The following is a 24,260-nucleotide window of genomic DNA, read 5'->3' on the forward strand; positions in this document are numbered from 1 at the left end:
TTTTTTAATAAGAAAAAATTCGTTTGCCCTTGCTGTGTCTGTTTGGAGGTTTTATTTGATGTGTTTTTACAGATTGTGCTTATTTCTTTAAATTTATTTTTCATTCATTACACAATTGTTAGTGGTAGTGTTTGTTTTAAAGTTCAATTTGAATGATTCACTGAAAGCTGAGTCTACACAGAGGCTTTTGGTGGGCTTGCTTTCTTTCCTTAATTTTTATAAGCTGAAATGTAGTGTTGCTAAATACAAAATCTACAGCTTGTGCTCAAGTTCCTTTTCTGGAGTTTGATGCAGATGTGTGAACCACAGACAGATGGTGATCTCTGAAGGAATCTTTTTATCTAAATATCAGGATGTTGGGTTTGAATTAAGGTTGATTACAAGATTTAAGGTGTACTTTGTAATTGTTTTTCCTAGCATTAAATTACTGTGACTCCTCAGACAATTAAGTGACATCTTTATGGTTGCAATTTAAATTGTCAGTGACTTTTTTTGAACATCTGAATGCATGGGTGAGTTGTCATAATAAGCATACTGAAATCTATGACCCTTAGCGTCTATAAATGGCATGTACTATTTTCATGTTAACTGAGGTGTTAATTTTCAAGACTATTAGAATGCTCTAAGATAAAACAGTAATTGAATTCCTGGTATTTGAAATACTTAAATACAACTAATAGGCAATCATAACAAAACAAAAGCTATTTATATATGACAGGTACTTTCTAAGTACAGTTACAGAAATTTTAATGTGGCTATCTAATTCTAATAGAGCTCTAAAAGCAGATCTGCTTGTGCTTGTTGTCAGGTTGTAATTATAGATGTCTTCTAAGTGGTGCGAGAGTAGTGAATAAGAGGCAGAATTAGGGCCTAGACTTGCACAGAATCACTTCTACAGCTGTTTTAGTTCTTCTAATGCTAGAATTAAAAGTCAGCAGGAACAGCAAAAGAAATGGCATTCATCATAATGTTTTAGGTGTTTTGTTTTTCTTTGGACCACTTCCTGCAATGTATGGTATACTTGCATTTTAGTATATTTTGTAAATAAGGAGTGTATCTCAGTGGGCTTTATGTGGTGATTTTGAATGTTTACCTTAGCTTCATGTTCTGTCTCCAGAAACTGCCTTGATTTTGTTACTGCGTTCCATATTTCATGTTATGAGAAAGTACTGTTTATGATTCAGGCCAAGCCCCAGATATGAGTGTCTCCAATGCGCAGCAAAAGCTTCCTGCACCCCCCCCCAGTGGGAGGCCTTCTCCTGCCCCTGCTGCTGCCCAGCCTGCTGCCGCCATGCCTGGGCCTTCTGTACCACAGCCACCACCAGGACAGCCTTCACCCATTGTTCAGCTGCAGCAAAAGCAGAATCGCATCAGCCCTATCCAGAAGCCACAAGGACTGGATCCTGTTGAAATACTCCAAGAACGTGAATATAGGTAAAAGCAAATAACAAGATTCAATTGCATATGTAGGTTATTTTTTATACTTTCTCAACTGAAACTCCTTGCGGTCAACTACTGCAGTGACAATAGTATATGCTGAGCTTCCAGAGGGAGAATGTGTCAAAGAGAAGTGTGGAAATGCCAAACCAAACAATGATTTAATTCTACCCCAAGTTACGAACTAGTAAAGCATACTGGCAGAATCAGTGCAAACCAGGTAAGTTGAAAACAGGCTCAAGGACTCTGCTGGGTTTGTGTATTACTTGGATGCTGCAAACACTGCACATGAGGAAATCAAAATTCTTGGTAGTCTACAGAGAACCAATTCAGTGCAGGAATTTTTCAGAATTATAAGTGAAAGGGAAGTTAGAAGAGAACAGTGGGGGTCAAAAGGCTGATGAGTTAGTGGCTGCAGCAAAACCAAATTTTATTAGTGATGATGGGATTGGCTGGACTACCAAAGACTAGACAGAGTATTAAGGAGATCACAGGCAGGATTAAAAAAAAAAAACGTTACCAGAAAGCATGATCTTTAAAAGTTGTCTCCTGAGTGCCCTAATTAGATGGTGAATTATATTCTTTTTACAAAGTATAGAGGATGACATTTCTTGAGGAGTTAGAAAGAGACTTCTCTCTTCCCATCAAGGCTGTTCAGCAATTGACCTTGAGAATCTGCCGGTCAGAAGGATCTTGACCTGCACCTAAAGTATGTTCCTGATCATTATCAGTCAGAGGAAAGAAACTGCACTTAGCATATTTGCTTGTTTTGGACTGATGATGCATCTTGCAGTTAACTACAACAATGAGATTGTAGGGAAAGGTAGCCAGAAGAGATGGTGATCTCCCTGAAGACTGGTTTAATGACTTTTGCTTTACGAAGGTAAAAACCCATGAAGTGTTTTAGGATGTGGTGCCATGTGCAGAATCCAGGCCATTATCCCAGAAAAGCTCTTATTTTTTGCATAAGATAATGCTTAAGTAATTTATTGCCATGTTGTGTGTGGCCATTCTGTCAGTCTTACCCTTTTTACCTTAGAACTGAATGGCCGTAACTGTTTCAGCATGAGCAATCACTGTTTCCTAACATGCTTTTCAGAAAGCTTGTACAAAACACAGGTTTCACAGTTGCTCTGAATGAAAAATTGTAGCACTAATCTGAGCCAAGAATGATGTGGCCAGTATAATGTAACCTTTTCTGCATCTGTTAACCAGAAATGGATACTCCTTCTGTCTTTCCAGCCCTACTCCATGGCACTATTTGTGCCAAGCTGTTATGTTTTAGTATGCATAAATGGAGGAAAGAGGGGAGTGACATAAGCTAGCAGTGTTGCATTTGCTAATGTTGAGAACTAGTTGCAGATACAGCATATCCATTAGGTTCTAAATACCCTGATCTTCTTGGCAGAGTAAGTGAGGTGGAAGTTTGCTAGGGATTCTGCAGCAGAAGAGTTTTATTTTTGTATTTTTTATGGTAGCACATAGGTAATGATCCTTTTGATGTTGAACACTGCTGGAATTTGGTTTTGCTTTGCATACCAGAATGCTTAGAACTTCTGGAAGTCTTTATTTAAAACTGTGTAAGTAATATCAGACAAAGCTTTGAAAAAAACAGTTTAACAGCTTTTGTGCTTTGGATGGTGCTAGACTTAGCTTTAGTATAGGGAAGTTTAATGCAGAAACATGATGTATTCACACTGTCTTCATAAAAAAGGAGTAGAAAAAAGTCAATATAAACATTTGTATCCCGAAACCAGTGAAGTTAGTGAAAACTTTATAAAACTGTTGTCTCATGAGATCTCTCAGTAGTTAACTTTTTTAATAAAGGGGCATTATACTTTGTAATAGTTAGAAAACTGTTTGAATTACTCATTTTCATGAAAAGGCAGAATTATTGCGTAGGTATTTTAGGGATTCATATTTCAATCATATAGGTAGACCCAAAAGGTAAAATTCTGGTATACTGCCTTTTGTGAGGAAGTGTGAGCTTTGCGTCTGATTAAGTTAGGAATTCTTGAAAATTGCAGATAAGGTTTACTCAGTGACTGTACTGGTTTTGTCTGGGATAGAGTTAAATTTCTTCGTAGTACCTTGTATGGGGCTATGTTTTGGATTTGTGCTGAAAACAGTGTGATAACACAGGGATGTTTTCGTTCTTACTGAGCAGTGCTTGCACAGAGTCAAGGCCTTTTCTGCTCCCTCACACCACCCCACCAGTGAGTAGGCTGGGGGAGTACAAGGAGTTGGGAGGGGACACAGTTGGGACAGCTGATTCCAGCTGACCAAAGGGATATTCCATACCATATGACATCATCATGCTCAGCAATAAAATGTGGAGGAGGTTGACAGGGGCACACTGCTTGGGGACTGTCTGGACATCAGTTGGTTGGTGGTGAGCAGTTGTTTTCATTTGCATGGCTTGTCTTTCTTAGGTTTTCTTTTCCTCCCTCTTTGTTTTTTTTGTTTCTCTCTTTTCCTTACAATTAAGAAAAAAATACTTCTTTTTAATTATTGAACTGTTTTTAGCTCATCCCATGAGTTTCTTTCTCTCTTATAATCTTCTGATTCTGCCCTCATTCCAGCAGGGTGGCGGGAGGGAAAGTGAGCAAGCGGCTGTGTGGTGCTTAGTTGCTGGCCAGAGTTAAATCACAACAGGGACCTTTAACATGGTGTTTCTGGACTACAGGTGCGAAGTGTGCTGCTGGGGAGACAGTAATTTAGTGCTAATTCATGAGCTACATGATAAAAAGCTAGTTACTGAGGTGTCTGGCCACTTCTCTTACTGTATACTTACCTCTCAAGTGCATAACAGCAGACTTTTGGGGGAGAATATAAGCTACGGCATACACATGTCCGTTTCTTAATGGATCATGTGCATGATTTATGTATTAGAGCATGTCGTGCACACAGAAAAATATTGTAAACATGAGATACTTTAGTTATTGCTGTTACAAAATTACATGTAATTTTTTTTCAGTGATAGCAGCTCTTTTTTCTTTTCCTTGTTACTAGGAGATTATGTAGTGTGTTTCATCAAACAATTCATCAAATAGGCATTTAGAAGTACAGTATATCATTCCCATTTATTAACCACATGTTAAATAGACCAGTACACATGGAGAAAGAATAATGCACCTATTAACATACTGCAGGATCTAAAAAAGCTTTGAATCTAGTGAAACATCAGCAGACTGCTTTTTCTCCCAGAAAAGCCTTGATCTGATTATAAAAAAGGGTCCAACGTATATTAAAAAAAAAGAAAATGAAGAGTTAATGTTGCTGTCAAAGTCACATGGTTGTGCCGAGAAGCTATTTGCAGTGTATGTTGATTTGAGATGAGATTATATGATAATTGTTGTTAATCTCTATGTGACTAAGGGTGGATAAAAAGAAATTTAGATATTTAAACTTCTTATATTGATAAGAAGTTTTCTCATATGTGGAGTGCTGTTAAACTTGTGTTCTTTGAAGTCTGGACAAAATGTAAAATTCATACCGTGTGTTTACAAAACTCTCCTTAACACTTTCCTCAAAATAAAGTGCTGCTTTTTGATCTCACTGAATAGATTTCTTAAAGCTAATAATGTGTGTAATACAAAGTTGTTCTGTTATGTGGAAGGACTTTTTTCCACCTTCTCATTGCTAATAGAGAAAAATACACTTGCTGGTGTCCTGTAGATTGTCCATTGTTTCATTCTGTTATCTTCAAAGTCTCTTCTTACATATCTTCACGTTTTACTGCATGGCATCCATGCCAGGCAGGGTTGAATGTGCAAGTGTAACCTCTGCTGTTGACTCCAGTTAATGAGGAAGACGTGTGCATCACTTTGCAAAGAGATCTGTGTAGATACACTAGCCACTTTCAGCATGCATGAAGATAAATTGCTGGACTGCAAAGATTTATTAAATGTATCCATGAAATGGTGAGATTATATCCTTCAGGTGCTTGTGAAAAGCATCTAGGAAACTTTTTTCTTTGGATTCTGCTTACCTAATACCTATCAGTATTTTTCTATGAAGACAACAGTAGTCCAACAAACTGCAGTCATTCTCTTTAAAGACTAGAAGGTGTCTGTGGTGAGAAACACCTCAAGTAGTTGTTACATTCACTTGATTTCAGATGTCTGTCATGCAATTTTTTTTCAAAATCCTACTGACTACTCAAGAAAATACTATTACTACTACTGTTAGTACCCTAGACAATTTAATTAGTACTTCTAGGAAAGTGAGAAATTAAAATTCAAAATATGTTCCTTTTTTTGTTTTATAACATGTAACCCATCTGGCTGCCATTTTTCATTATTCTTTCATATGTGTGCTGTAGATTTTCATTAGTATTTAGACTTTTTATTTTAATAGAGACTAGAACTGAGTTTCAATGAGAGTTTTCTGAAGTAGAATCTGTACTGAGTTAGAAACACTGATTTATTTTTTTTTTCCCATTCCTTCCCTCCAGCTGGATTATAAAAGGAGGGTAATCACAAAAGCGTAGAAGTGTCATTGTTTGTAGCTCAGTGCAGACCTCTGTTTTTGCAGTTATTTCAACATATGAAGGAAAAAAAATTGGAGGAAAAGTTATCCTGCAAATACTAATCTGCCTTATAATTTAATGATAAAATTTTATGTGCATTTATTTCTGATCAGCCTTTTTATAAACCCAAGGTGAGAAAAACAAAGAAAATTATTAGCAGTGTGAAGAGTCTCTTATATGGGAGTGGACTGCTTAGTGTCATGATGGGACATAATAAGCACACTCTATAAGCTTGCATTATGTTTAGTAATATCTCAAGGAAGTTGTATATTTGGATTTTTATTAATAATTTAGATGACAGAAATATGAACCCCACCCCAGCTTTGGCTATTGCTTGAATTCTTACTGTGTCATTTTTTATGTCAGCAGGCACTTTCACCTATTTTATACCTGGACTTAAAGTAGCAAGCCAATTCTGGCAGAACTAAGTGAACATTTAATTTCATGTTTGTTTGTGAAGTGACTCATCCATTTATCTAAAACTATAAGCTATGTCGGGAAGGACCTAGATTAGCTTTTTGTGCTCATCCTCTTGTATAGTACAAGAAGGAACACTCAGCACTAACAAAAGAGGAAAAAAAAAGAAAATATGTTCAATATTCAGCTGCCTTACTAAGTTCACAGCTCAAAAGAGAAGTTTGCAAAGGTTGTGACTGCTCCCCTAAAGTTTCATTAAACTCAGTGAAACTGGAATTTGGCTATAAGTGTTGTGTAGGTGATAGTTTCAGGAGAAGCATTGCAACTATTTGGAGAGAGAAACAGGGAAATAAATTATAGTTGTGATGCATGATTACATGCATGTGTGAATAAGCAACAGGCAGAGCACCCATCAGTGATTTAGTAACAGTATCTTTTTTGCACATTATGGCTGCTTTTTGTATGGATGAACAATAGTATATATCTCCAAGAAAACTGCTTAATTCTCAAGATTTTGCATTGTTAGGTGCACTAAAATCTCTTTGCAATAACTGAAATGCCCAGTGATGGGTGAAGTTGTGCAAAATGTGGACTTTTTTAGTGCAGTATGTACACTTAAAAGAACAAAATATGCCAATGTCATGTTCTGAATGAATAATTTTCCTGCTGGAATCATAAACTTCTCTGGACCTGGACAAACATCTGTAGCTTTTAATAGAACTTCCTCTTACTAGGAAGTAACCCTTCTTGATTGACTTTTCATTCTGTATGAAAAACTTAACTAACCTAATTCTGCTTCAATTTTTTGCTGTCTTGAGGACACTAAGTTAGTCTTCTGCAGTAATGCAGCATTACCTTTTGTTGTTCTGGGAACTTCAGAAGTCTTTTGGTGATATAAAAATGCATAGTTTTAGGAAGTATAGGAGTTTTAGGAAGGAGCACTATTACAGAATAGATGTTGTCTGCAACTGTACAAGTGATTCCAGTTGCTTTTCAGATTATACATAAGTCATGACGCATGCAGTTACTGTGAGATGCTACTATTTTGATTTGTTCTGACTCTGTATATCAGATGCAGCCATTTTGCCTGATGTGTGATCTGCTTTCCAGCTGTGAGGCTGACATGTTGAGTGTATGGGAGTTTATATCACTCTACTAATACTGTGGAGTGATGAGGGGGCAAAAGAGCGGGGGAAAAATGACCACTGTATGCAAAGAAGCCCTATAGAAAGGGTTTTCATTCTCCCTCCACGGCAGTTCCAAAGTCCTCATTGCAGGAAAACAGCAGCAGACACCTTTTCCTAACACGATCTGATGTTTCTCCTTTGTGAAAGTAAAGAAAAGGGAAATTTTACGAGTCCTGTGCAGTATAGGGAGATGACATCCCTTCCTGTTCCTGGGCCTTAAGGTTTTTGATTCTGTGAGAGAGAGGACTCTTTGGGGTTTTTTTATATGTGCGTGTGTGTTTGGTTTTGGTTGGGGTCTGCTGTTGGTTGTTTTATTTTTTCCTAAAGGATGTGGAAACGGCGGGCACTGATTCAATTGAACTTAGATGCAATGTTTGGATAACTTAAAATTTTGGGGTCTGCTGTTTTAGTGCCTAGGCAAAATCTGCAGTTCAGAGAAGTACTTGCAAGTAAAACCACAAAAGCTATGTAACTGTTAGCTCTGTGATCTTGGTTTTCAGTGTAAAAAAATAGAAAAAAACAAGTTCTGTCTGGCTTGTCCGTTATTCTCTTTTTCTCTATCTCTTGAATTTGCAAATTAATGCAAAAGGAGCTTGTAAAGAAAGAATGAAATAGAATCTGATTTACGGTATAACAGCTATGTTAAGTGTGAATACTTTACTAAAGAACTTTTCATTTGTCAATAAAATAAGCAAGCAGAATTTCAGATATTAAGGAAAGTTCTGTCTGTGTCATCACTGACTACACTTCATAAACCAATACCCATCAAAGAAGCTTGAAAACAGAGTCCTGTATAGTAGGAGTAAAATAAAATTCCCAAGTTTCTTTTCATGCATATACTTTTAGTCTAAATTAAAACAAGGGACATATTTTCATTATTTGACAAGTTATTTTCAAAGTGGAAAACGATACCTAATGTAATTTCTGCAAAAGCCTGTTAGTTCAGAAACAATTGGTAAAAAACAAATAAATGCCTGAGATAAATTGCCTTATTTACAGTATAATTTTGATAACCACATACAGATTTCTCCTTGTGTCTTATTCAGTTTTCTGTTTACTTAGGCTTCAGGCTCGAATTGCTCACAGAATCCAGGAACTGGAGAACTTGCCTGGTTCTCTGCCCCCTGATCTGCGAACCAAAGCTACAGTGGAGTTGAAGGCACTTAGGTTACTGAATTTCCAGCGCCAGGTAATGCCTTTTGCTTCAGAAAAATTCTCGTAGAGGTCACAGCCAAATGTGTTCATCTGGCAAAGAGTAAAATGGCAAGAGATTTTGCAGCAGCACTGATCCTGAGCAGGAGATTTTGCATAAGAGCAAACTTTACCAGTAAGCAAGTCACAGAAATATTTAACTTAGATTTTATTTTGTTTTGTTAATAAAAATGTGCAAGTGTTCTTTTCACTTCTTGCTTTATCTTCCAGTCTAAAGTGTAACCGTAGAACTGCGTCTTTCATAACGAATATAGCATTGGCACAAAGACAGAACAACAGCTGGACAGGCTGCAAGCTGATTTTCAACACAAATCCCAATAGACACCTCTTTCTGGACATACTTCATATTTGTCATGGGTCCCCTTGTTTCATGAAGAGTTGTATGTTGGTGTTGTGTGTAGTATTTTTCTGTGATCTGTTTTCAGGATTTCCACTATGGCGCACAGACTTTGAAAACTAAGTGTAACAAGATCATACCTAAGATACAAGTTGGATGTTGAGTGCATGTATCAGCAAATCAATTTCAGAAAGGGAATCACACTGCCAAACTCTTATGGGCCTCTTGCCATTGGCTTTTTCAGCTAGTTTGGAAGAACAAAGATGTGATTTGGCAGGTCAAGCAAAAATACTTCCTGACAGAAGCCTTGACAGTAATTGTACCATGATGTCCAAGTCTTCCTTCTCTCTACCCTTGGCATTCCTTTGTAATGAAGTTTTGTCAGAGGTCAGATAAAAAGCAGCAGGCTCTCCCTGCTGTACTGCCGGCAGTACTGTTCCAAGCCCTTAAGATTTACCTCTCCCTGCTGTCTCCTGTGCAGCTGGCAATGAAACAAGTTGTCAGCAATGTTCAAGTCCAGCTCTACAAAGTATGTTACGTATGTCGTTTGTTAATGTTTTACTTCAATGGTGTAACATCTTGGCTAGCTCCTTTCATTGCAGCAGGACAGTCATTTGCAGCATCTTATAAAGAAGGAAGAAATGATTAGGAGTGATTTAACACTTTTGATCATCCTGTGGAGACTTAAGAATTGTTTAGGGAGACAGACATAGCTGCTGCAACTGTAGAGATGCTGGATCTTTTCAGAACTATAATGGAAAGGAAAGAGGAGACTGGGACATCTTCTGGACTGTTACTGTTTTACTCTGCCATACCAGTGTTTAAAGTTGTTCCTCCATGATGTATTAAAAATTATTTTTTTAAGTGTTTCTTTTTTCCATCTGGTAGCTAAGACAAGAGGTAGTAGCATGCATGCGTCGTGACACAACACTGGAGACAGCACTGAACTCCAAAGCCTACAAACGAAGCAAGCGCCAGACTTTGAGGGAGGCCCGTATGACAGAAAAACTTGAGAAACAGCAGAAGATAGAACAGGAGAGAAAGCGTAGACAGAAGCATCAGGTATTTTAACTTACTAGCTGTTTGCCCCATGACAGAAATGCACCTTGCTTTGCTGTGCGGGTCTTCTCTATTACATATTTTATTTACCTTCGGAGTTTCTAAGATGTAAAAAAATCCAAATCATGTGGTAAGCAATTGGAAATCTTTAAGATTAGAACTTCTGTATTCCTGATTTCAAATCCTGTGCTTTGTCCAGGTCTCTGCACTAACTTGTTTTTCTTTCTAGGAATACCTGAATAGCATATTGCAGCACGCTAAAGATTTTAAAGAATACCACCGGTCAGTCGCTGGGAAAATACAGAAACTTTCTAAAGCGGTGGCAACTTGGCATGCCAACACTGAACGTGAGCAGAAAAAGGAAACTGAGAGAATTGAAAAAGAGAGAATGAGGAGACTAATGGTAAGGAGTAGAGGAAGGAATATGTTTATTTTAGCTAAAATTACATACTATATCCTTTTAATATTTCACATACAATCTCAGCCACACCCATGTATTTCCTTTGCAGAGTAAAGCCTCTAATGCAAAACGTATAAATCTAAAACTGCTGTAATTTGATTGTGTGTGTTTCTAATGATGGTAGTGAATGTGACACTGTTTATTTTAACCTATAGCTACTTCTTTTTTTAAGGTTTTTGATAAGAATAATTGTGTTTTCTACCAGCATGAAAACTTAGCACAGCCACTTCTGTATAACATGACTTAATCTCATTAACTTCATGTGCTAACACTGTTACATAATTGCAGGAGTATTGGTCCATTATATAAATACTGGACTCTGTTTCATTTCTAGGTTTATAGTTTTGAAGATTCCATATAATTAACTTGTTCATGGCATTACTCTGTAACTTTTACATAAAGCTGATTTCATATGTGAAAATACATAATCAATAGCAGTAATCCATGTATCTTGAGAAGTAATAGCAGTCAGTTCTACCAATTAATGCTCCAGCACCATACTCCTTTTTGCTATTTCATAGTTTTCCCTTCCTTGCACCTGCACAACATAGTTGTAGCATTCTTAGGAAAGAGTAAAATGGGTTTGTGTATAACTGTCTTTTCAGGATGTTGTGGAACCAGTTAGTGGGCTGCCTGCATTTCAGGAGTTAAAATAATTTAAAGGAATTTAAAGTGTAGACAGATCAATATGTACATGTATGTTAGCAACTGGGGTTGGAAAAAGACATTTTTTCAAGTCATTGGTTAGCTCTTTTTTAACACCTTATTAACACTTTACCAACATAGAATTGAATGGGAGTTGACATACTTACTTTGAAACATGCTGGTGAAAAACAGTAAGTATCTAATACGGGTGCAGAGGTAACATAGAACTTTAGTCCCTGTCCAGATTCTGTTCCCATCATAACTAAGGACTGAATAGTTTGGTTTTAAAAATCACAAACCAAAATGTAGAAATAATTAAATATAAAAATGATAAAAACTTAGAAATAAAAGTATGTGTAAAATGTAAATGAAGGACTTGCATAAAAGAATAACAAATGTTTAGGCCCTAGAGCATTTCTTAAAATAACATAGTAATCAGCATTATAAAGCTGTTTTATAGTTAGAAACAATTGCCAGCAGTCTGTCTAACCAACCTTTTAAAAATTTTAATTATTAAAGAAAAAAGAACTGATTAAAAAAAAAAGTAAGCTTGATATTTTAGAAATATTTTTGTACATCATAATGTTGAGCTTATGTCAGTCTAACATGTAGTATGATAAATAAAAAAATGTCCACCACTGAAAAATACAAAGTAGATTTGAATGTGCGGAAATTGCACAGGATACTAATGCTTCCAGAATATCAGTGCTTTCTCCTGAGGCTCCTTCACCAAGGCTGTGGTTAAGCTCTTACCATAGATACAGCACTTTATAGGCATTTTCAGTCTGGGGCTTTGCACTCATAAGTCTGTCCCTACTACTCAATTTAATCCTTATGCGAAAGCAAACTATGTGTTATGTTAGTGGGGTTATTTTGTCTATTTAGTTTTAGTCCAGTTGTGATAAATTTTGAATTTGCAGATAGGCACTAGGGGTTTTTACAGCCATCATCTTCTCTCAGATGCTTGGTGTGGTCTAGAAAAATGTGCTGTGTCTAAAACTCTTCACATATCTTTTCAGGAATGTTGAATTCATTCCACAGATTGTCTTTCATTGACTACGATTAGAAATGGTGATTGTGAAACAGCTCATTAATACTAGTATATATCACATGCAGGAATAGGCATTGGTATGATTTAAAAAAGATACTGTCAAGGCAAGCTTGAATGTATAAAGTAGGTACCTTAGCTAGATTACAAGGACTGTATATTCAGTAATAATAAAAAATTCTAAAAACTTAGGTTTTGACTGTTGTAGTTGTGATAACTTGAACATTACAACTGAATTTTACAAGCTCAATTTGAACAATACAGCTGTTCTTGCCAACTATATGTGGTTCTGGTGTCTCTTCAGAAAGGCAATAGATTTTTTGTATCTCCCAGATTGTTGTCTTTTAATCATCTTAAAAATATTTCTTACTTGTGTTTGGTTTTTGTAAGGCATTGTATACTTCTTGTATTTCCTATTTTAGCCAAAATTGACAAAGGCATCTCTGTTGCTTTCCTTGTATTTTTCTGACATGCTCAAATGCTGCATTGTATCTTCACAGCACATGAAAATAATATTTCCTGGTATGTCTTACCCCTAACAACACACTTATGCAGTGCCATAAGGATGCAGAAGTTACCAGAATGACTCAGAGATATGGCTTGTCTGTGAATCCTGTCTCAGATAGTGACCTGTATCAAAGATGAAATACACAAGAGTAGAAAGATGATAGATAATCTGCCCACAAGAAAATTTTCTTCTAACACCTAAAAGAGAAAGATTTGTATTCATACTGCAAAAAGGACTAAATAGAAGTTTGCATCCAGCTCCCATGTTCTTCCTCTGGGTATGGGCTACCTGCACTTCATGTTTTTGAAAAATCATCTCTGTAGGAGACTCACCAAGCCTCTGTTTCAGGACATTGTAATTTGTTTGATGTGGTGTTATGTGATTTTTTTCCCCCCCTTACCTGTCATAACTGCTGTAGATTTTTGAGTCATTAGGCCATGAGAATAGGAGATACGTAGAATCATAGAGTCCCTGAATCCCAGAGTCACTCAGGCTGACAGGGAGCTCTCTAGTCCAACTACCTTCCCCAAGCATTGTCAACATCAAGTGCAAAGCAGGTTGCTCAAGGCTTTTTGCATGTCCTGAAAACCTCTAAGGTCAGAAATGGCACAATTTCTCTGCCTGTTCAAGTCCTTCTGAAGTGCTGCTACCCAGCCCTTGAGCATATTGACTGGTATCCCCCAGTTTGGCATTATCTGCAAACTTGACTGTAGTGACCTCAATCCTTTCCTCTAGGTCACTGATAGAGATGTTAAACACATCATGCCCCAGGATAGACCCCTGTAGTATCCCTCTTCTTACTATCTCCAGGTAGCGTATGACCCTCCACAGCCCTGCAGAGAAGGACTTGGGGGTATTGGTGAATGGAAAGCTGGACATGAGCCAGCAACGTGCACTCGCAGCCCAGAAGGACAACCGTTTCCTGGGCTGCATCAAGAGAAGTGTGGCCAGCAGGTCGAGGGAGGTGATTCTCCCCCTCTACTCTGTTCTTGTGAGACCCCACCTGCAGTACTGTGTCCAGCTCTGGGGCCCCCAACATAAGAAGGACATGGACCTGCTCGAGCAGTCCAGAGGAGGCCATGAAGATGATCAGGGGACTGGAGCACCTCCCTTATGAGGACAGGCTCAGAGAGTTGGGGATGTTTAGTCTGGGGAAGGGAAAGCTCTGAGGAGACCTTATAGCGGCCTTCCTGTGCTTAAAGGGGGCTACAGGAAAGATGGGGAGGGACTCTTTATCAGGGATTGTAGTGATAGGATGAGAGGTAACAGTTTTAAACTGAAAGAGGGTAGATTTAGATTAGATATAAGGCAGAAATTCTTTCCTGTGAGGGTGGTGAGACACTGGAACAGGTTTCCCAGAGAAGTGAATGCCCCCTCCCTGGAAGTGTTCAAGGCCAGGTTGGACGGGGCTTTGAGCAACCTGGTCTAGTGGAAGGTGTCCCTGCCCATGGCAGGGAGGTTGGACTAGATGATCTTTAAGGTCCCTTCCAACCCAAACCATTCAATGATTCTATGAATCTGTGATTCTGTGACCTATTAGCAGGGATATATGACCCTCTGGGCCTGATCATCCAAACAGTTCTTTACCCATCTAGTTGTCCCCCTACACAGATCATAATGACCTAACTAAGTTAACACATGATTATTGACATAGGAGTTGGTTGGTGTTTCTCTGGAAGCATTTCTGTCATGACTGATGTCTATTTTGTATTGCTAGGCTGAAGATGAAGAAGGCTACCGTAAGCTGATTGACCAAAAGAAAGATAGACGTCTGGCCTACTTATTGCAGCAGACAGATGAGTATGTGGCTAACTTGACTAACCTGGTATGGGAGCATAAACAGGCACAAGCAGCCAAAGAGAAGAAGAAGAGAAGGAGAAGAAAGAAGGCAAGTCGTTACAGCTGAGATTTTTAGGCCATCTCTTCTTCAAATTCAATTTTAATGTTGAGAAATGTAGTGATACTTAATTGTCATACACATACCAGAGTATCTAAAATCATGTACACTGCCAAATTCTTAACACTGAGGGAACGCCTCTCTCTTCACTGAAATATGTAAGAAATTTGCTATCATTAATTCCAAAGAAGGTGAGAAGGAGGCAGGAGTAGAAAATTGTGGGCTGTTAACATTGATTTGCTGATAAACTTTCTATAGGCAAAATTGGGCCAGACATGTAAATTAGGATTAAAGTACCAAAAAAGGATCCAGTGGATCCGAAATACATTGTATGAAGAAGATGGGAAAAGTCTGGTTTGTGTAGCTGTTTCACACAGAGTTACTTTTTTAGACCTCCACATTCTACACTTGGCTCAGTCCATATTATAAGACCATTGGAAACAACTAGAGAGAAAGAACTTGGATAGGTTTATTGTGCATTCTGAACATTTAATTGAAGCTTTTCAAAATCACCTTTCTTTGTATAAAATATTTTACCCTGTGAGAGAGACTTGTGGAAACTGAACAGTGCTATTTTCAGAAAAATAATTCTGTGTGTGAAATAATCATTAAATAGTGATTTGTCATTTTTGTGATCTTTGAATACTTTTTATCTCTTGGAGGATGGATAAGAGGATTTTTATAATCCATTTCCATGCCTGGTTTGCTACTAATTTCTCATACAGATATAAACATTATATTTATATGGTTTACAGGCAGCACTCTAAATACGCTAATAAATACCGTGATAGAAAAGATTCTGATTTTAGAGATTAATGGCCTAAAAATGCTCCATGTTTTCTCCTGTCCCCCTCCAAAACCTCTGTACTTTTTGTTGAGAGTATGTTCTTAACATAGGAACAATCCTCCGCCTACAAAGTTAAGATGTAACTTAAATGGCATTGTTGAGCTGTATTACCAGTGAGAACAGACCTAATGTAATGTACAGAATTCACAGTGAAGATAATCCTTAATGAGATAGTGTGTGGAGTAAATGTACTGCTCTAATGAAAAATATTAATTCCTTCAACAATCTACATCTTTGGTATGGTTCTATTTCTTTGTCAGTTTAGCTGAAGTATCTGTGAGGGACAGGATATCTTCTGGCCATGTAATAAAGACTTAATTTTATGTCACTGAAGTAAAAAGGAAATATGCCCCATAAATATTCAGCGCTTATAAAAAATTATCCCAGCGTAAAACCTGAAGAAAATTTAGCAGGAAAAAAAAATCTCAGCTCTGTCTTGATCATCTGCAGGTTTTTGTTTGTAATTAAGTTCTTTTCACCAAGCTTTTGCTCATCTGTCAGCTCCCAAAATACCCCTTCTGGTTAGTTGTCAGACCAAAAAAAATAAAAGTGCCTGCACGAATATACAATCTGTGATGCATGGTGACAGCTCCAAAACTGAGATTAAACCACTTTAGAGAATAGTTATAGTAAATCACATGAAAATTAGTTACTATTTTATTTATATTAGCACAGTCCGCAAGCAACTGAGCTCTAGGTCTGGACCAGAAATTCAGTAGGCCAGCCACTTCTTAGATGCAGATTTATTACAGTGACTAGAGGTGTTATGGGTACCCTATTCATGCTAGTAAATGGTTTGTATGTGTGGTGGTATCTCTGTCTATATCCACCCACACCTTAAATTATGTGCACCCCAGGCTATTCAGAAATAGAGTGAAACATATTCATGGTCAAACGCTTGGATCATATAAAGTATTCTCTCTATACTTGTAATCTGACTGTGATATTTTTCACTTCTTCATTTTTGTAGAAGGCTGAAGAAAATGCAGAAGGAATGGCATCTGGTCTTGGTCCTGATGGAGAGGTATGAATTATACAGTGTGGGGTTTTTGTTGTTATTTTTTTAAATTTCCAGTGATTGTTCTGTGTGCCATTGCTACAACTTAAAAAAAAAATCATGACCACAAATGTTCTAAGAAGAGCTGTTGTTTATAACCAGGAGTTAAAATGTTGATCTAGATCAACATTTATGCTAGCCTGTTTCTCTTCAGAAAGTTGAAGACGAGAAGAAAAATATATTGAATCGGTCACTGAGTATGCTGAAGAATCCCTCTCAGCTTTGGTATATGCTTAAAAGTAAATGATTTTCTTGCAATCCACGTGTAGACGTAACTTACTTTCTAAAAAGAGGTTGTAAACACAATATATTCTAGTTTCTCATTTTCATAAAATATATTGTGGACATTGCATGTAATCACCTTTCAGACACAGGACAGACTACAGTGTTATGATGGCTTAAAACATCTGAAAGTTCTTTCTTCCTCAGAAACAAATGGAAATTAATAATTTTTCTATGTCATTCTTTGAATATTTTTCATTCAGTAGCAAAGCATATGCTGCCACATTAAGAGCTATTCTGTTAATGCCATTTTTCTGTTCCATTTTATTTTTATATAATGACTTTAGAATGTATTGATTATTTTACTTTTGGTCTTTTTTATACTTGCAAGTGATATTGTTGCTGATGTAGTTAGAGTTATACCAAAATCCTTTAATATAGTTATGGTTGCACATGGAAAATGCATATAACATTCCTATAACTTCAGTATTTATGGAAATGGGGTAAGTTATACTCTGTCAGTCACTGTATTTATAATTGTTCTGAATTATTTTTCCTTTTTCATACACATATATTAGGAAAGATTCTTCAGTAGAAGCAGTAGTAGAAGGCAAAAAGTTTTTAAAGTAGAAAATCTGTGATTAAACAGGGGAAAGAAATAACAGGAATAGTAATTATGCTATTCTGGTTTTGTTGGAGGACCAGAATAAGAAAAAGATTTTGTTATTCCAGGTGCTTAACTGAAGAAATCAGGACAGTGAATCTTTAAAATAGGCCTTCTTTACTTAAAAAGTTAACTAAATTGTTACATTATTGTTTCTCCATAGAAGAGAAAAGGTTATAAGGTCAGTGCATGTTTTTTTGTTACAGACGTCCATCACTATAAATAGCAGGAGTAGATGCCTACAAGCATACATACCTTGTGACTTGTTTCGACAGTCAACAGTGTATTCTATTCCATGCTGCTCTTGTTAATTTATTTGGAATACTGTGATGTATTTGTGGATGTCACACACAGAATATGTTACACACACAAAAACTGTGACTCAGTATTTGCTTGATAGCTATGTGGAAAGGTGTGGCTTCTCATAACAAAACTTCACTGCTTGTTCAGATCTGGAATTTTGAAGGTGCTATTAGTTCTTTTTATTATGTATGAGAAGCATGAAATTCAGTTGCCTTATGGTATAAAATTTCACTTGAATTTTTAGCCCATAGATGAGAGCAGTCAGATGAGTGACCTTCCAGTTAAAGTGACTCATACCGAAACAGGCAAAGTTCTTCTTGGACCAGAAGCACCAAAAGCAAGTCAGCTGGATGCTTGGCTGGAAATGAACCCTGGGTGAGTAGTTAGCATACAAGTAGGCAGCTTTTTCTATTTACATTGATATTTTTCTCCTTGCCTCGCCTTGCCTCTCCCTTCCCTCGCCTCCCCTCGCCTCCCCTCGCCTCCCCTCGCCTCCCCTCGCCTCCCCTCGCCTCCCCTCGCCTCCCCTCGCCTCCCCTTGCCTCCCCTCGCCTCCCCTCGCCTCCCCTCGCCTCCCCTCGTCTCCCCTCGCCTTCCCTCGCCTCCCCTCGCCTTCCCTCGCCTCCCCTCGCCTCCCCTTGCCTCCCCTCGCCTCTCCTCCCCTCCCCTCCCCTCCCCTCCTTTTTAATTTATTATGTGTAGTAGATGTATTGAACCTTACCCGTCCTCTTGTTATCTGTAATTCATAATCTTTCTATCATCTCTGTACAGCTATGAAGTTGCTCCCAGGTCAGACAGTGAAGATGAAAGTGGCTCTGAGTATGAGGAAGAGGTATGTGTCTTTAAAAAAATACTGTGACAAGTAATACAGTAAAAAACAAGTACTTATTCCATGTGATATTTTCCTCTTTTTCAGAAGGAAGGGAAGAGAAAGTGATAGCAGGTGTGTAGGTGTTTTGAGGATAATACAAACAGGGAAAGTAACTGGTTTTGTAATTATTTGCAGTTCGTAGCAGTTGGCCTTTATACATGCAGTAAATGGCTAACTGGTAATCGGGGTTAGGAAAAGTAAGTATTTTAGTCTGACTATTAATAATGATGAACCAGAGAATATAAGCAGGTTCTTATTTTAAAATATATGTCAGGAAAGGCTGTATTGTATCTTTGTGCAGAATAAAGTTAACATCTTTAATAATGTTTATGCATTGGAGGTTTTATTGGCAATTCTGAATACCACAGTTATTATTTACATATCATGTTTATTAAAAAGTTAGGGATTACATCAGGGATTTAGATTCAGACTGTTCAGTGTAGGCTTATTTGATTTAGTACTTTAATAGTGATTTAAATACTATTACAAACATTCTGAAAAGAATCTTACAATTAACACACACACAGATCCCAACCCTGCAGGGTCATACTATGGTACTATGAATAATCAATACCAATACTTGCATAGCATTTTTGAGACAAGTACTTTCTAAAGGAGGGGGAAACTGAGGACTAGAGAAGGACCATGTTCAATCAACAGGCTAGCAGCAGAACTAGGTATAGAATTCAGGCCTCCTAAGTCTAGCAATCTTTACAATACCAAATGACCACTGAAATCAACGGGACTGTATGATGTTGAGATGTCCATTTGTAGGACTAATGACTGCTAATGTAATTCTACAAGACTCTCAGTATTAAGATAGGAGGGGAGGACCTGATACCTGTCAGATTCTAGGGGGAATGTTTAAAGACATGTGCCCACATTTTTAGCACAGACTCTTTAGCAGCGGTGTTGTTCAGAGTTGGGGAAGTCATTCTTAGGAGAATACTCTTGCAGAACTCAGAGCAGTATTTTGTTCAGCTTCATTAGTGAGATTTTAGGTTGTTGGTTATCTGTTGCAACTGTAGCCAGAAGACAAGTTATTTTGAAGAGTAAAAATGTGATCTGTTTTAAAAAGTTAAGAAGCTTGAAGCCTAAAACAGAATTTGACAGTTGTTTAAGCTTTATTAAATTATCACATATCTGGAATATGATATAAACATATACATGGTATTAGAATCCTCTCCATAACACAGTAGACAGAGTGAGGCTTTAAAAGTAAGATCATTAAAGGAGAAAATGCTTTTTATTTCAAAGTATCATGACTTTCTGTTGGTTAACGTATGTCAAAATTTATCTTGTTATGCTGCAGTGCAATTCTGTTGCAGAATAGGTGTAAGTTGAACTTTGTGATTCAGGTTTCTGTCATGAAGCATTGACCAATCAAAGCTACCAGTATGTAAAAGCCAGTAGAAAGTACAGCTTAGGAAGATGTTACACTTCCCATCACCCCTGTTCTTTTTCTGTGTTCTGTAGGATGATGAAGAAGAATCAAGCAGGTTAGAAGCAGATGAGAAGATACTCCTGGATCCTAACAGTGAGGAAGTTTCTGAGAAAGATGCAAAGCAAATCATTGAGTGAGTATTTTTAGGTGATGTTTTTTGTTACAGATCGTGATTTCTTACAGTGGCATTTCCCAGGAGTAGCTTGCTCTAGATTACAGTGAGTTGTGGTAGCTTTTCTGGCATGAACATGTGCAGGAGAAGGAACATGATCATTTGGTATTAATTGGGTACTGTTTATAAAGTAGCTTGCACCCTTTGCTGTACTCACCACAACTGGGGATTTGTGGTGTTTCTTTAGACATACATATGTGAGCTGTGGTCAAAAAACCTATTTGTTTTGGGGTATTCACTTTAGTTCTTTCTATTCCTTCCAGGACAGCCAAACAAGATGTGGATGATGAATATAGCATGCAATATAGTGCTAGAGGGTCTCAGTCCTATTACACTGTTGCTCACGCAATCACAGAAAGAGTGGAAAAGCAATCTTCTCTTCTTATTAATGGCACACTAAAACATTATCAGGTGAGAAATCATTAAAACATTAAAATATTTTAAACTCAGAATTATGTTCAACATTTCATTGTGGTCTTTCAAGTGGCAAACTGAGAATTTGTTAAGAAATACAGGATCTCTAGTAGGTTAGAATTTGGGAATTATATTTACAAAGCAATGACAGTTACCAGTCACAGACAACATTTCATACATACTGCTTGAATAATAAAACCAATTTTCTCCATAAACCTGTAAATTTTTTTTTCACTGCAGACCAATAATAATTTGGTTTTGCTATCCTTCTCATTGACCTGGAATTTCAGTTCTGCTTATTATTTTCATTTGTGTTGGGTTAACAATATTTTTCTTCTTCCAATATTCAAAAGTTTAGGATTTTATTTTTTTAATGATGATCCTAATATTTCAGAGCAGTGATAGACAAAATATGGAAACAAGAAAAATACTATGGAGGTTGATGTCTCATACTCTTTACTGACATTCAGTGGATTTAGTAGCTAGGAACTTCTGTATTCTGACAGGTCCTTTACCTGCTCAATGTGGTACCTAGCAATTAGTGTCTGTTTATATAGTAATTGCACCAGAGGTAAAAGTCACACTGTCTAAGGAGCTTTATGTCAGGTGCATTGAGGCTTCACATTGGTTCTAGCAAGAATGTTTTGAAGGAGACTGTACTGTGACTGTCCCCTACGCTCGCTGTATTTCCACGTCCTCTAGATTTTACATGCTTTTTCCTTCTCAACTTTTTTTCTGCTTTTCCATGTTTCTTACTAAGTTTGGTCAGATTGTCTCTTCCTTCATATCGGTATATGTCAGTGGAGACATTTCAATGATATAGAAAAGATATTTTTCCTATTCTTAATTCTGAAGCTACTTTGTTAGTGGACTTGCATGAGTAATGTGATACATACATAGGCAGAAGTCTGTGTGACAAGGGAATAATCTGAGTCAGTACTTTCTAGCAGTATTCCTTGGAGTGTGAAACTCTGTTATGTAGATATTTCTCGGCTACAGTACTCTGGATTCCTTCCAGCTCTGGGATTTTATACACAAGGCATAATTGGACTAAGGGGGCCTACTCTGACATTTGGAGGCACGGACAGCAGACACTAAATGGACATGTGCTACAAGATCTTTAGATAACAGTGATGCAGTTGGCAAGTGTGAGGCTTACGTGTTTTGCACAGATTTGATGGGCTTGGTTTTGAAAGATTTTAATTAACACAGGCAAATAGCATGAAATATACACAGAAAGTTTACCATTTGGCACCGCTGAAAGTGAAGAACAAACTCTTGTAATGTTAAGTATTTATCAACCTTACATGTGAGTGCCTGTGTTGCTTTGTGTGCCATACAAAAATCTTCCAGGTATGAAATCTGACTTCATATTACGGGCTCTGCTAAACAGGAGTAATGATTTCCATATAGCTGTTACCAGAAATTTATCTTGCTTTGTTTTGTTGGGGTGGGAAGGTGTTAAGATAGCCAGGGATCCCCGTGCTAATAGTATTATTAAAGGAAATCCAATGTCTAAGTAGACAAATAATTACTTGTGTGGGTTTTAAATAACTGAAACTATTATTCTTCATTTCAGCTCCAGGGACTGGAATGGATGGTTTCACTCTATAATAACAATCTGAATGGAATTTTAGCTGATGAAATGGGACTAGGAAAGACAATACAGACTATTGCACTCATCACTTACCTGATGGAGCACAAAAGACTCAATGGCCCCTATCTCATCATTGTTCCCCTTTCGTAAGTAAAGGATCTCTTTCTGCTATTATCATTCTAAGCATTGCAGATTGGTTTATTCAAAATACTCATCTGTTTTTCATGTAATGAAAAGATGAGGTGCACAGTGGGATTACACTGAACATGTATTCAGTGTTTTCTTTGATCATTTCTTTCCAGATAATTGTCTGACATTGGAAGGATGACCGAAAGGCTGATAAAGCACTTGGTTCCATTAGTTTCACTGCCCACTCTTGGCAAACTGGATAGTGAATTCACTGTAATTCACTCTTAAGAAGCCACAAGAGGGGGATGGTATTTCTTTCATGATACGTGCCTGCAGTTCCTCCTTCAAATTTTAACTGTGATATTAAAAATAGGTTGCTTAATTCTTTAAACAACTGGGACCCCATCTGATACCAAGTCATCCTACTTTAGCGAGGTTGGATGATCTTTTAAGTACTGTATAACTAGCCCCGGATGTAACCTTGATGAGTAATACTCACACTTCGGTCAGGTGTCCAGATTACGATTGTTTACTGTGGTGGCCCCTTTTGCTTTTCCTTAGCTTTCCAAGGTGTTGCTTGTTTTATACATTTCTTTTAATGCATTTTTCTTTCTCCAGAGGTGAGGTGGGGTGTTCAGTGATCTTCAGTGCTGTGTTTTAAATAAAAACTGTTAGGCATTGTAAAACTTACATAGGATATCAAGGGGTTGTTTGCTTATTTTTGTGTGTAAGTGACTTGACTGATGTGCAGAAGTTCCCTGGCCTTTTCATTAGTTAAGTTGTCCACCATTTGTGCTGAGTGTGCAAATGCGCTGTAGGATTGGGATAAATTTTATTTGTGGCCATCTCTTGATTTCTTTTGAGATACCCTGTCTTCTGGCTGTGCTGCAGTAGTAGCTGATTGACTGGCATAAATACTACACATGTGCCTAATTGTATGAATACAAATGGTGAGGTCTGATGTGAAAAGAAATAGCTGGGAGAAGATCTATAGAGTAAAACAAAGTTAAAATTAAAGGGCGAGTGATTAATGTCAGATTTCACATGGGCACAGTAAAAAAATCAGTTTTCTTTTGAGCACTGTGCAGTGATTTTTCTTATGTTTCTAAAAGAGAGGAGCTGAAATTTCTTTCTTGTATACATTTTAAAAGCCCCTTTTCCCTGCTTTTTCTTAAGAGCTAGTACTGCTGCCATCACAGGTCCAGTAAAAAAAACCAACTAAGCAACCAAAAAACATCAAGGTTATTTTTTGCTGCTTTATCATGACAGAAACTAGCTTAGCCATAAAAACCTATTTGTTCTGATCAAATAACAGAAACAGTGCGAAAGTGGACCTGTGTTTTGGAACTGAGTGGCACTATGAGTAGTTCTACTTGAGCAGAACACAGATGAATTCTGTTACCAACTTCGTGAGGCTGTATTTGGAAAACTGTAATGTCAGTTTTTGGATGATAAGTAGTATAAAAGAACTTACAAATACTTTTTTTTTGTTCAGTATTATCTTTCTTATCTTTAATATGCTCCAAAATACAAATGTGCATGTAGCAGACAACTCTGAATTGGTTTCAGAGGTGCCCCTGAATATGAGCTGAAAGAGGGTTTCATGCTTTTTCCTGTTTACTCCCCTCTCAGAGATGCTTGTATTTTATTACAGTATATAAAGTGCATTTTTTAAAATATACTGTTAACTATGGGGGTTGAATACATGAAATATATTGAAAAGTTGGCAACCACTTGGGAGCATTTATAATGTTTGACCTGCAAATGCTGAAATATATTACTTTTTCTTTGTAATCTCTGTG

At 37.3% G+C, this 24,260-nt stretch overlaps 1 protein-coding gene across 6 annotated transcripts in view; it reads left to right on the plus strand.

Moving 5' to 3' along the window:
• SMARCA2 (SWI/SNF related BAF chromatin remodeling complex subunit ATPase 2) overlaps window positions 1-24,260 on the plus strand; it is a 123,657-nt gene that overhangs the window by 38,878 nt on the left and 60,519 nt on the right. For all 6 annotated transcript variants that reach the window (XM_074857128.1, XM_074857127.1, XM_074857129.1 and 3 more), the window contains 11 exons: window positions 1,185-1,434; window positions 8,635-8,761; window positions 10,010-10,183; window positions 10,410-10,583; window positions 14,559-14,729; window positions 16,556-16,609; window positions 18,076-18,206; window positions 18,603-18,663; window positions 20,179-20,279; window positions 20,582-20,729; window positions 22,312-22,475. In XM_074857128.1, the coding sequence (XP_074713229.1) occupies window positions 1,185-1,434; window positions 8,635-8,761; window positions 10,010-10,183; window positions 10,410-10,583; window positions 14,559-14,729; window positions 16,556-16,609; window positions 18,076-18,206; window positions 18,603-18,663; window positions 20,179-20,279; window positions 20,582-20,729; window positions 22,312-22,475 (1,555 nt within the window). The remainder of the gene's footprint in view (window positions 1-1,184; window positions 1,435-8,634; window positions 8,762-10,009; window positions 10,184-10,409; window positions 10,584-14,558; window positions 14,730-16,555; window positions 16,610-18,075; window positions 18,207-18,602; window positions 18,664-20,178; window positions 20,280-20,581; window positions 20,730-22,311; window positions 22,476-24,260) is intronic.

Source organism: Strix uralensis, chromosome Z (assembly GCF_047716275.1).
Source record: "Strix uralensis isolate ZFMK-TIS-50842 chromosome Z, bStrUra1, whole genome shotgun sequence".
Lineage (NCBI taxonomy): Eukaryota > Metazoa > Chordata > Aves > Strigiformes > Strigidae > Strix > Strix uralensis.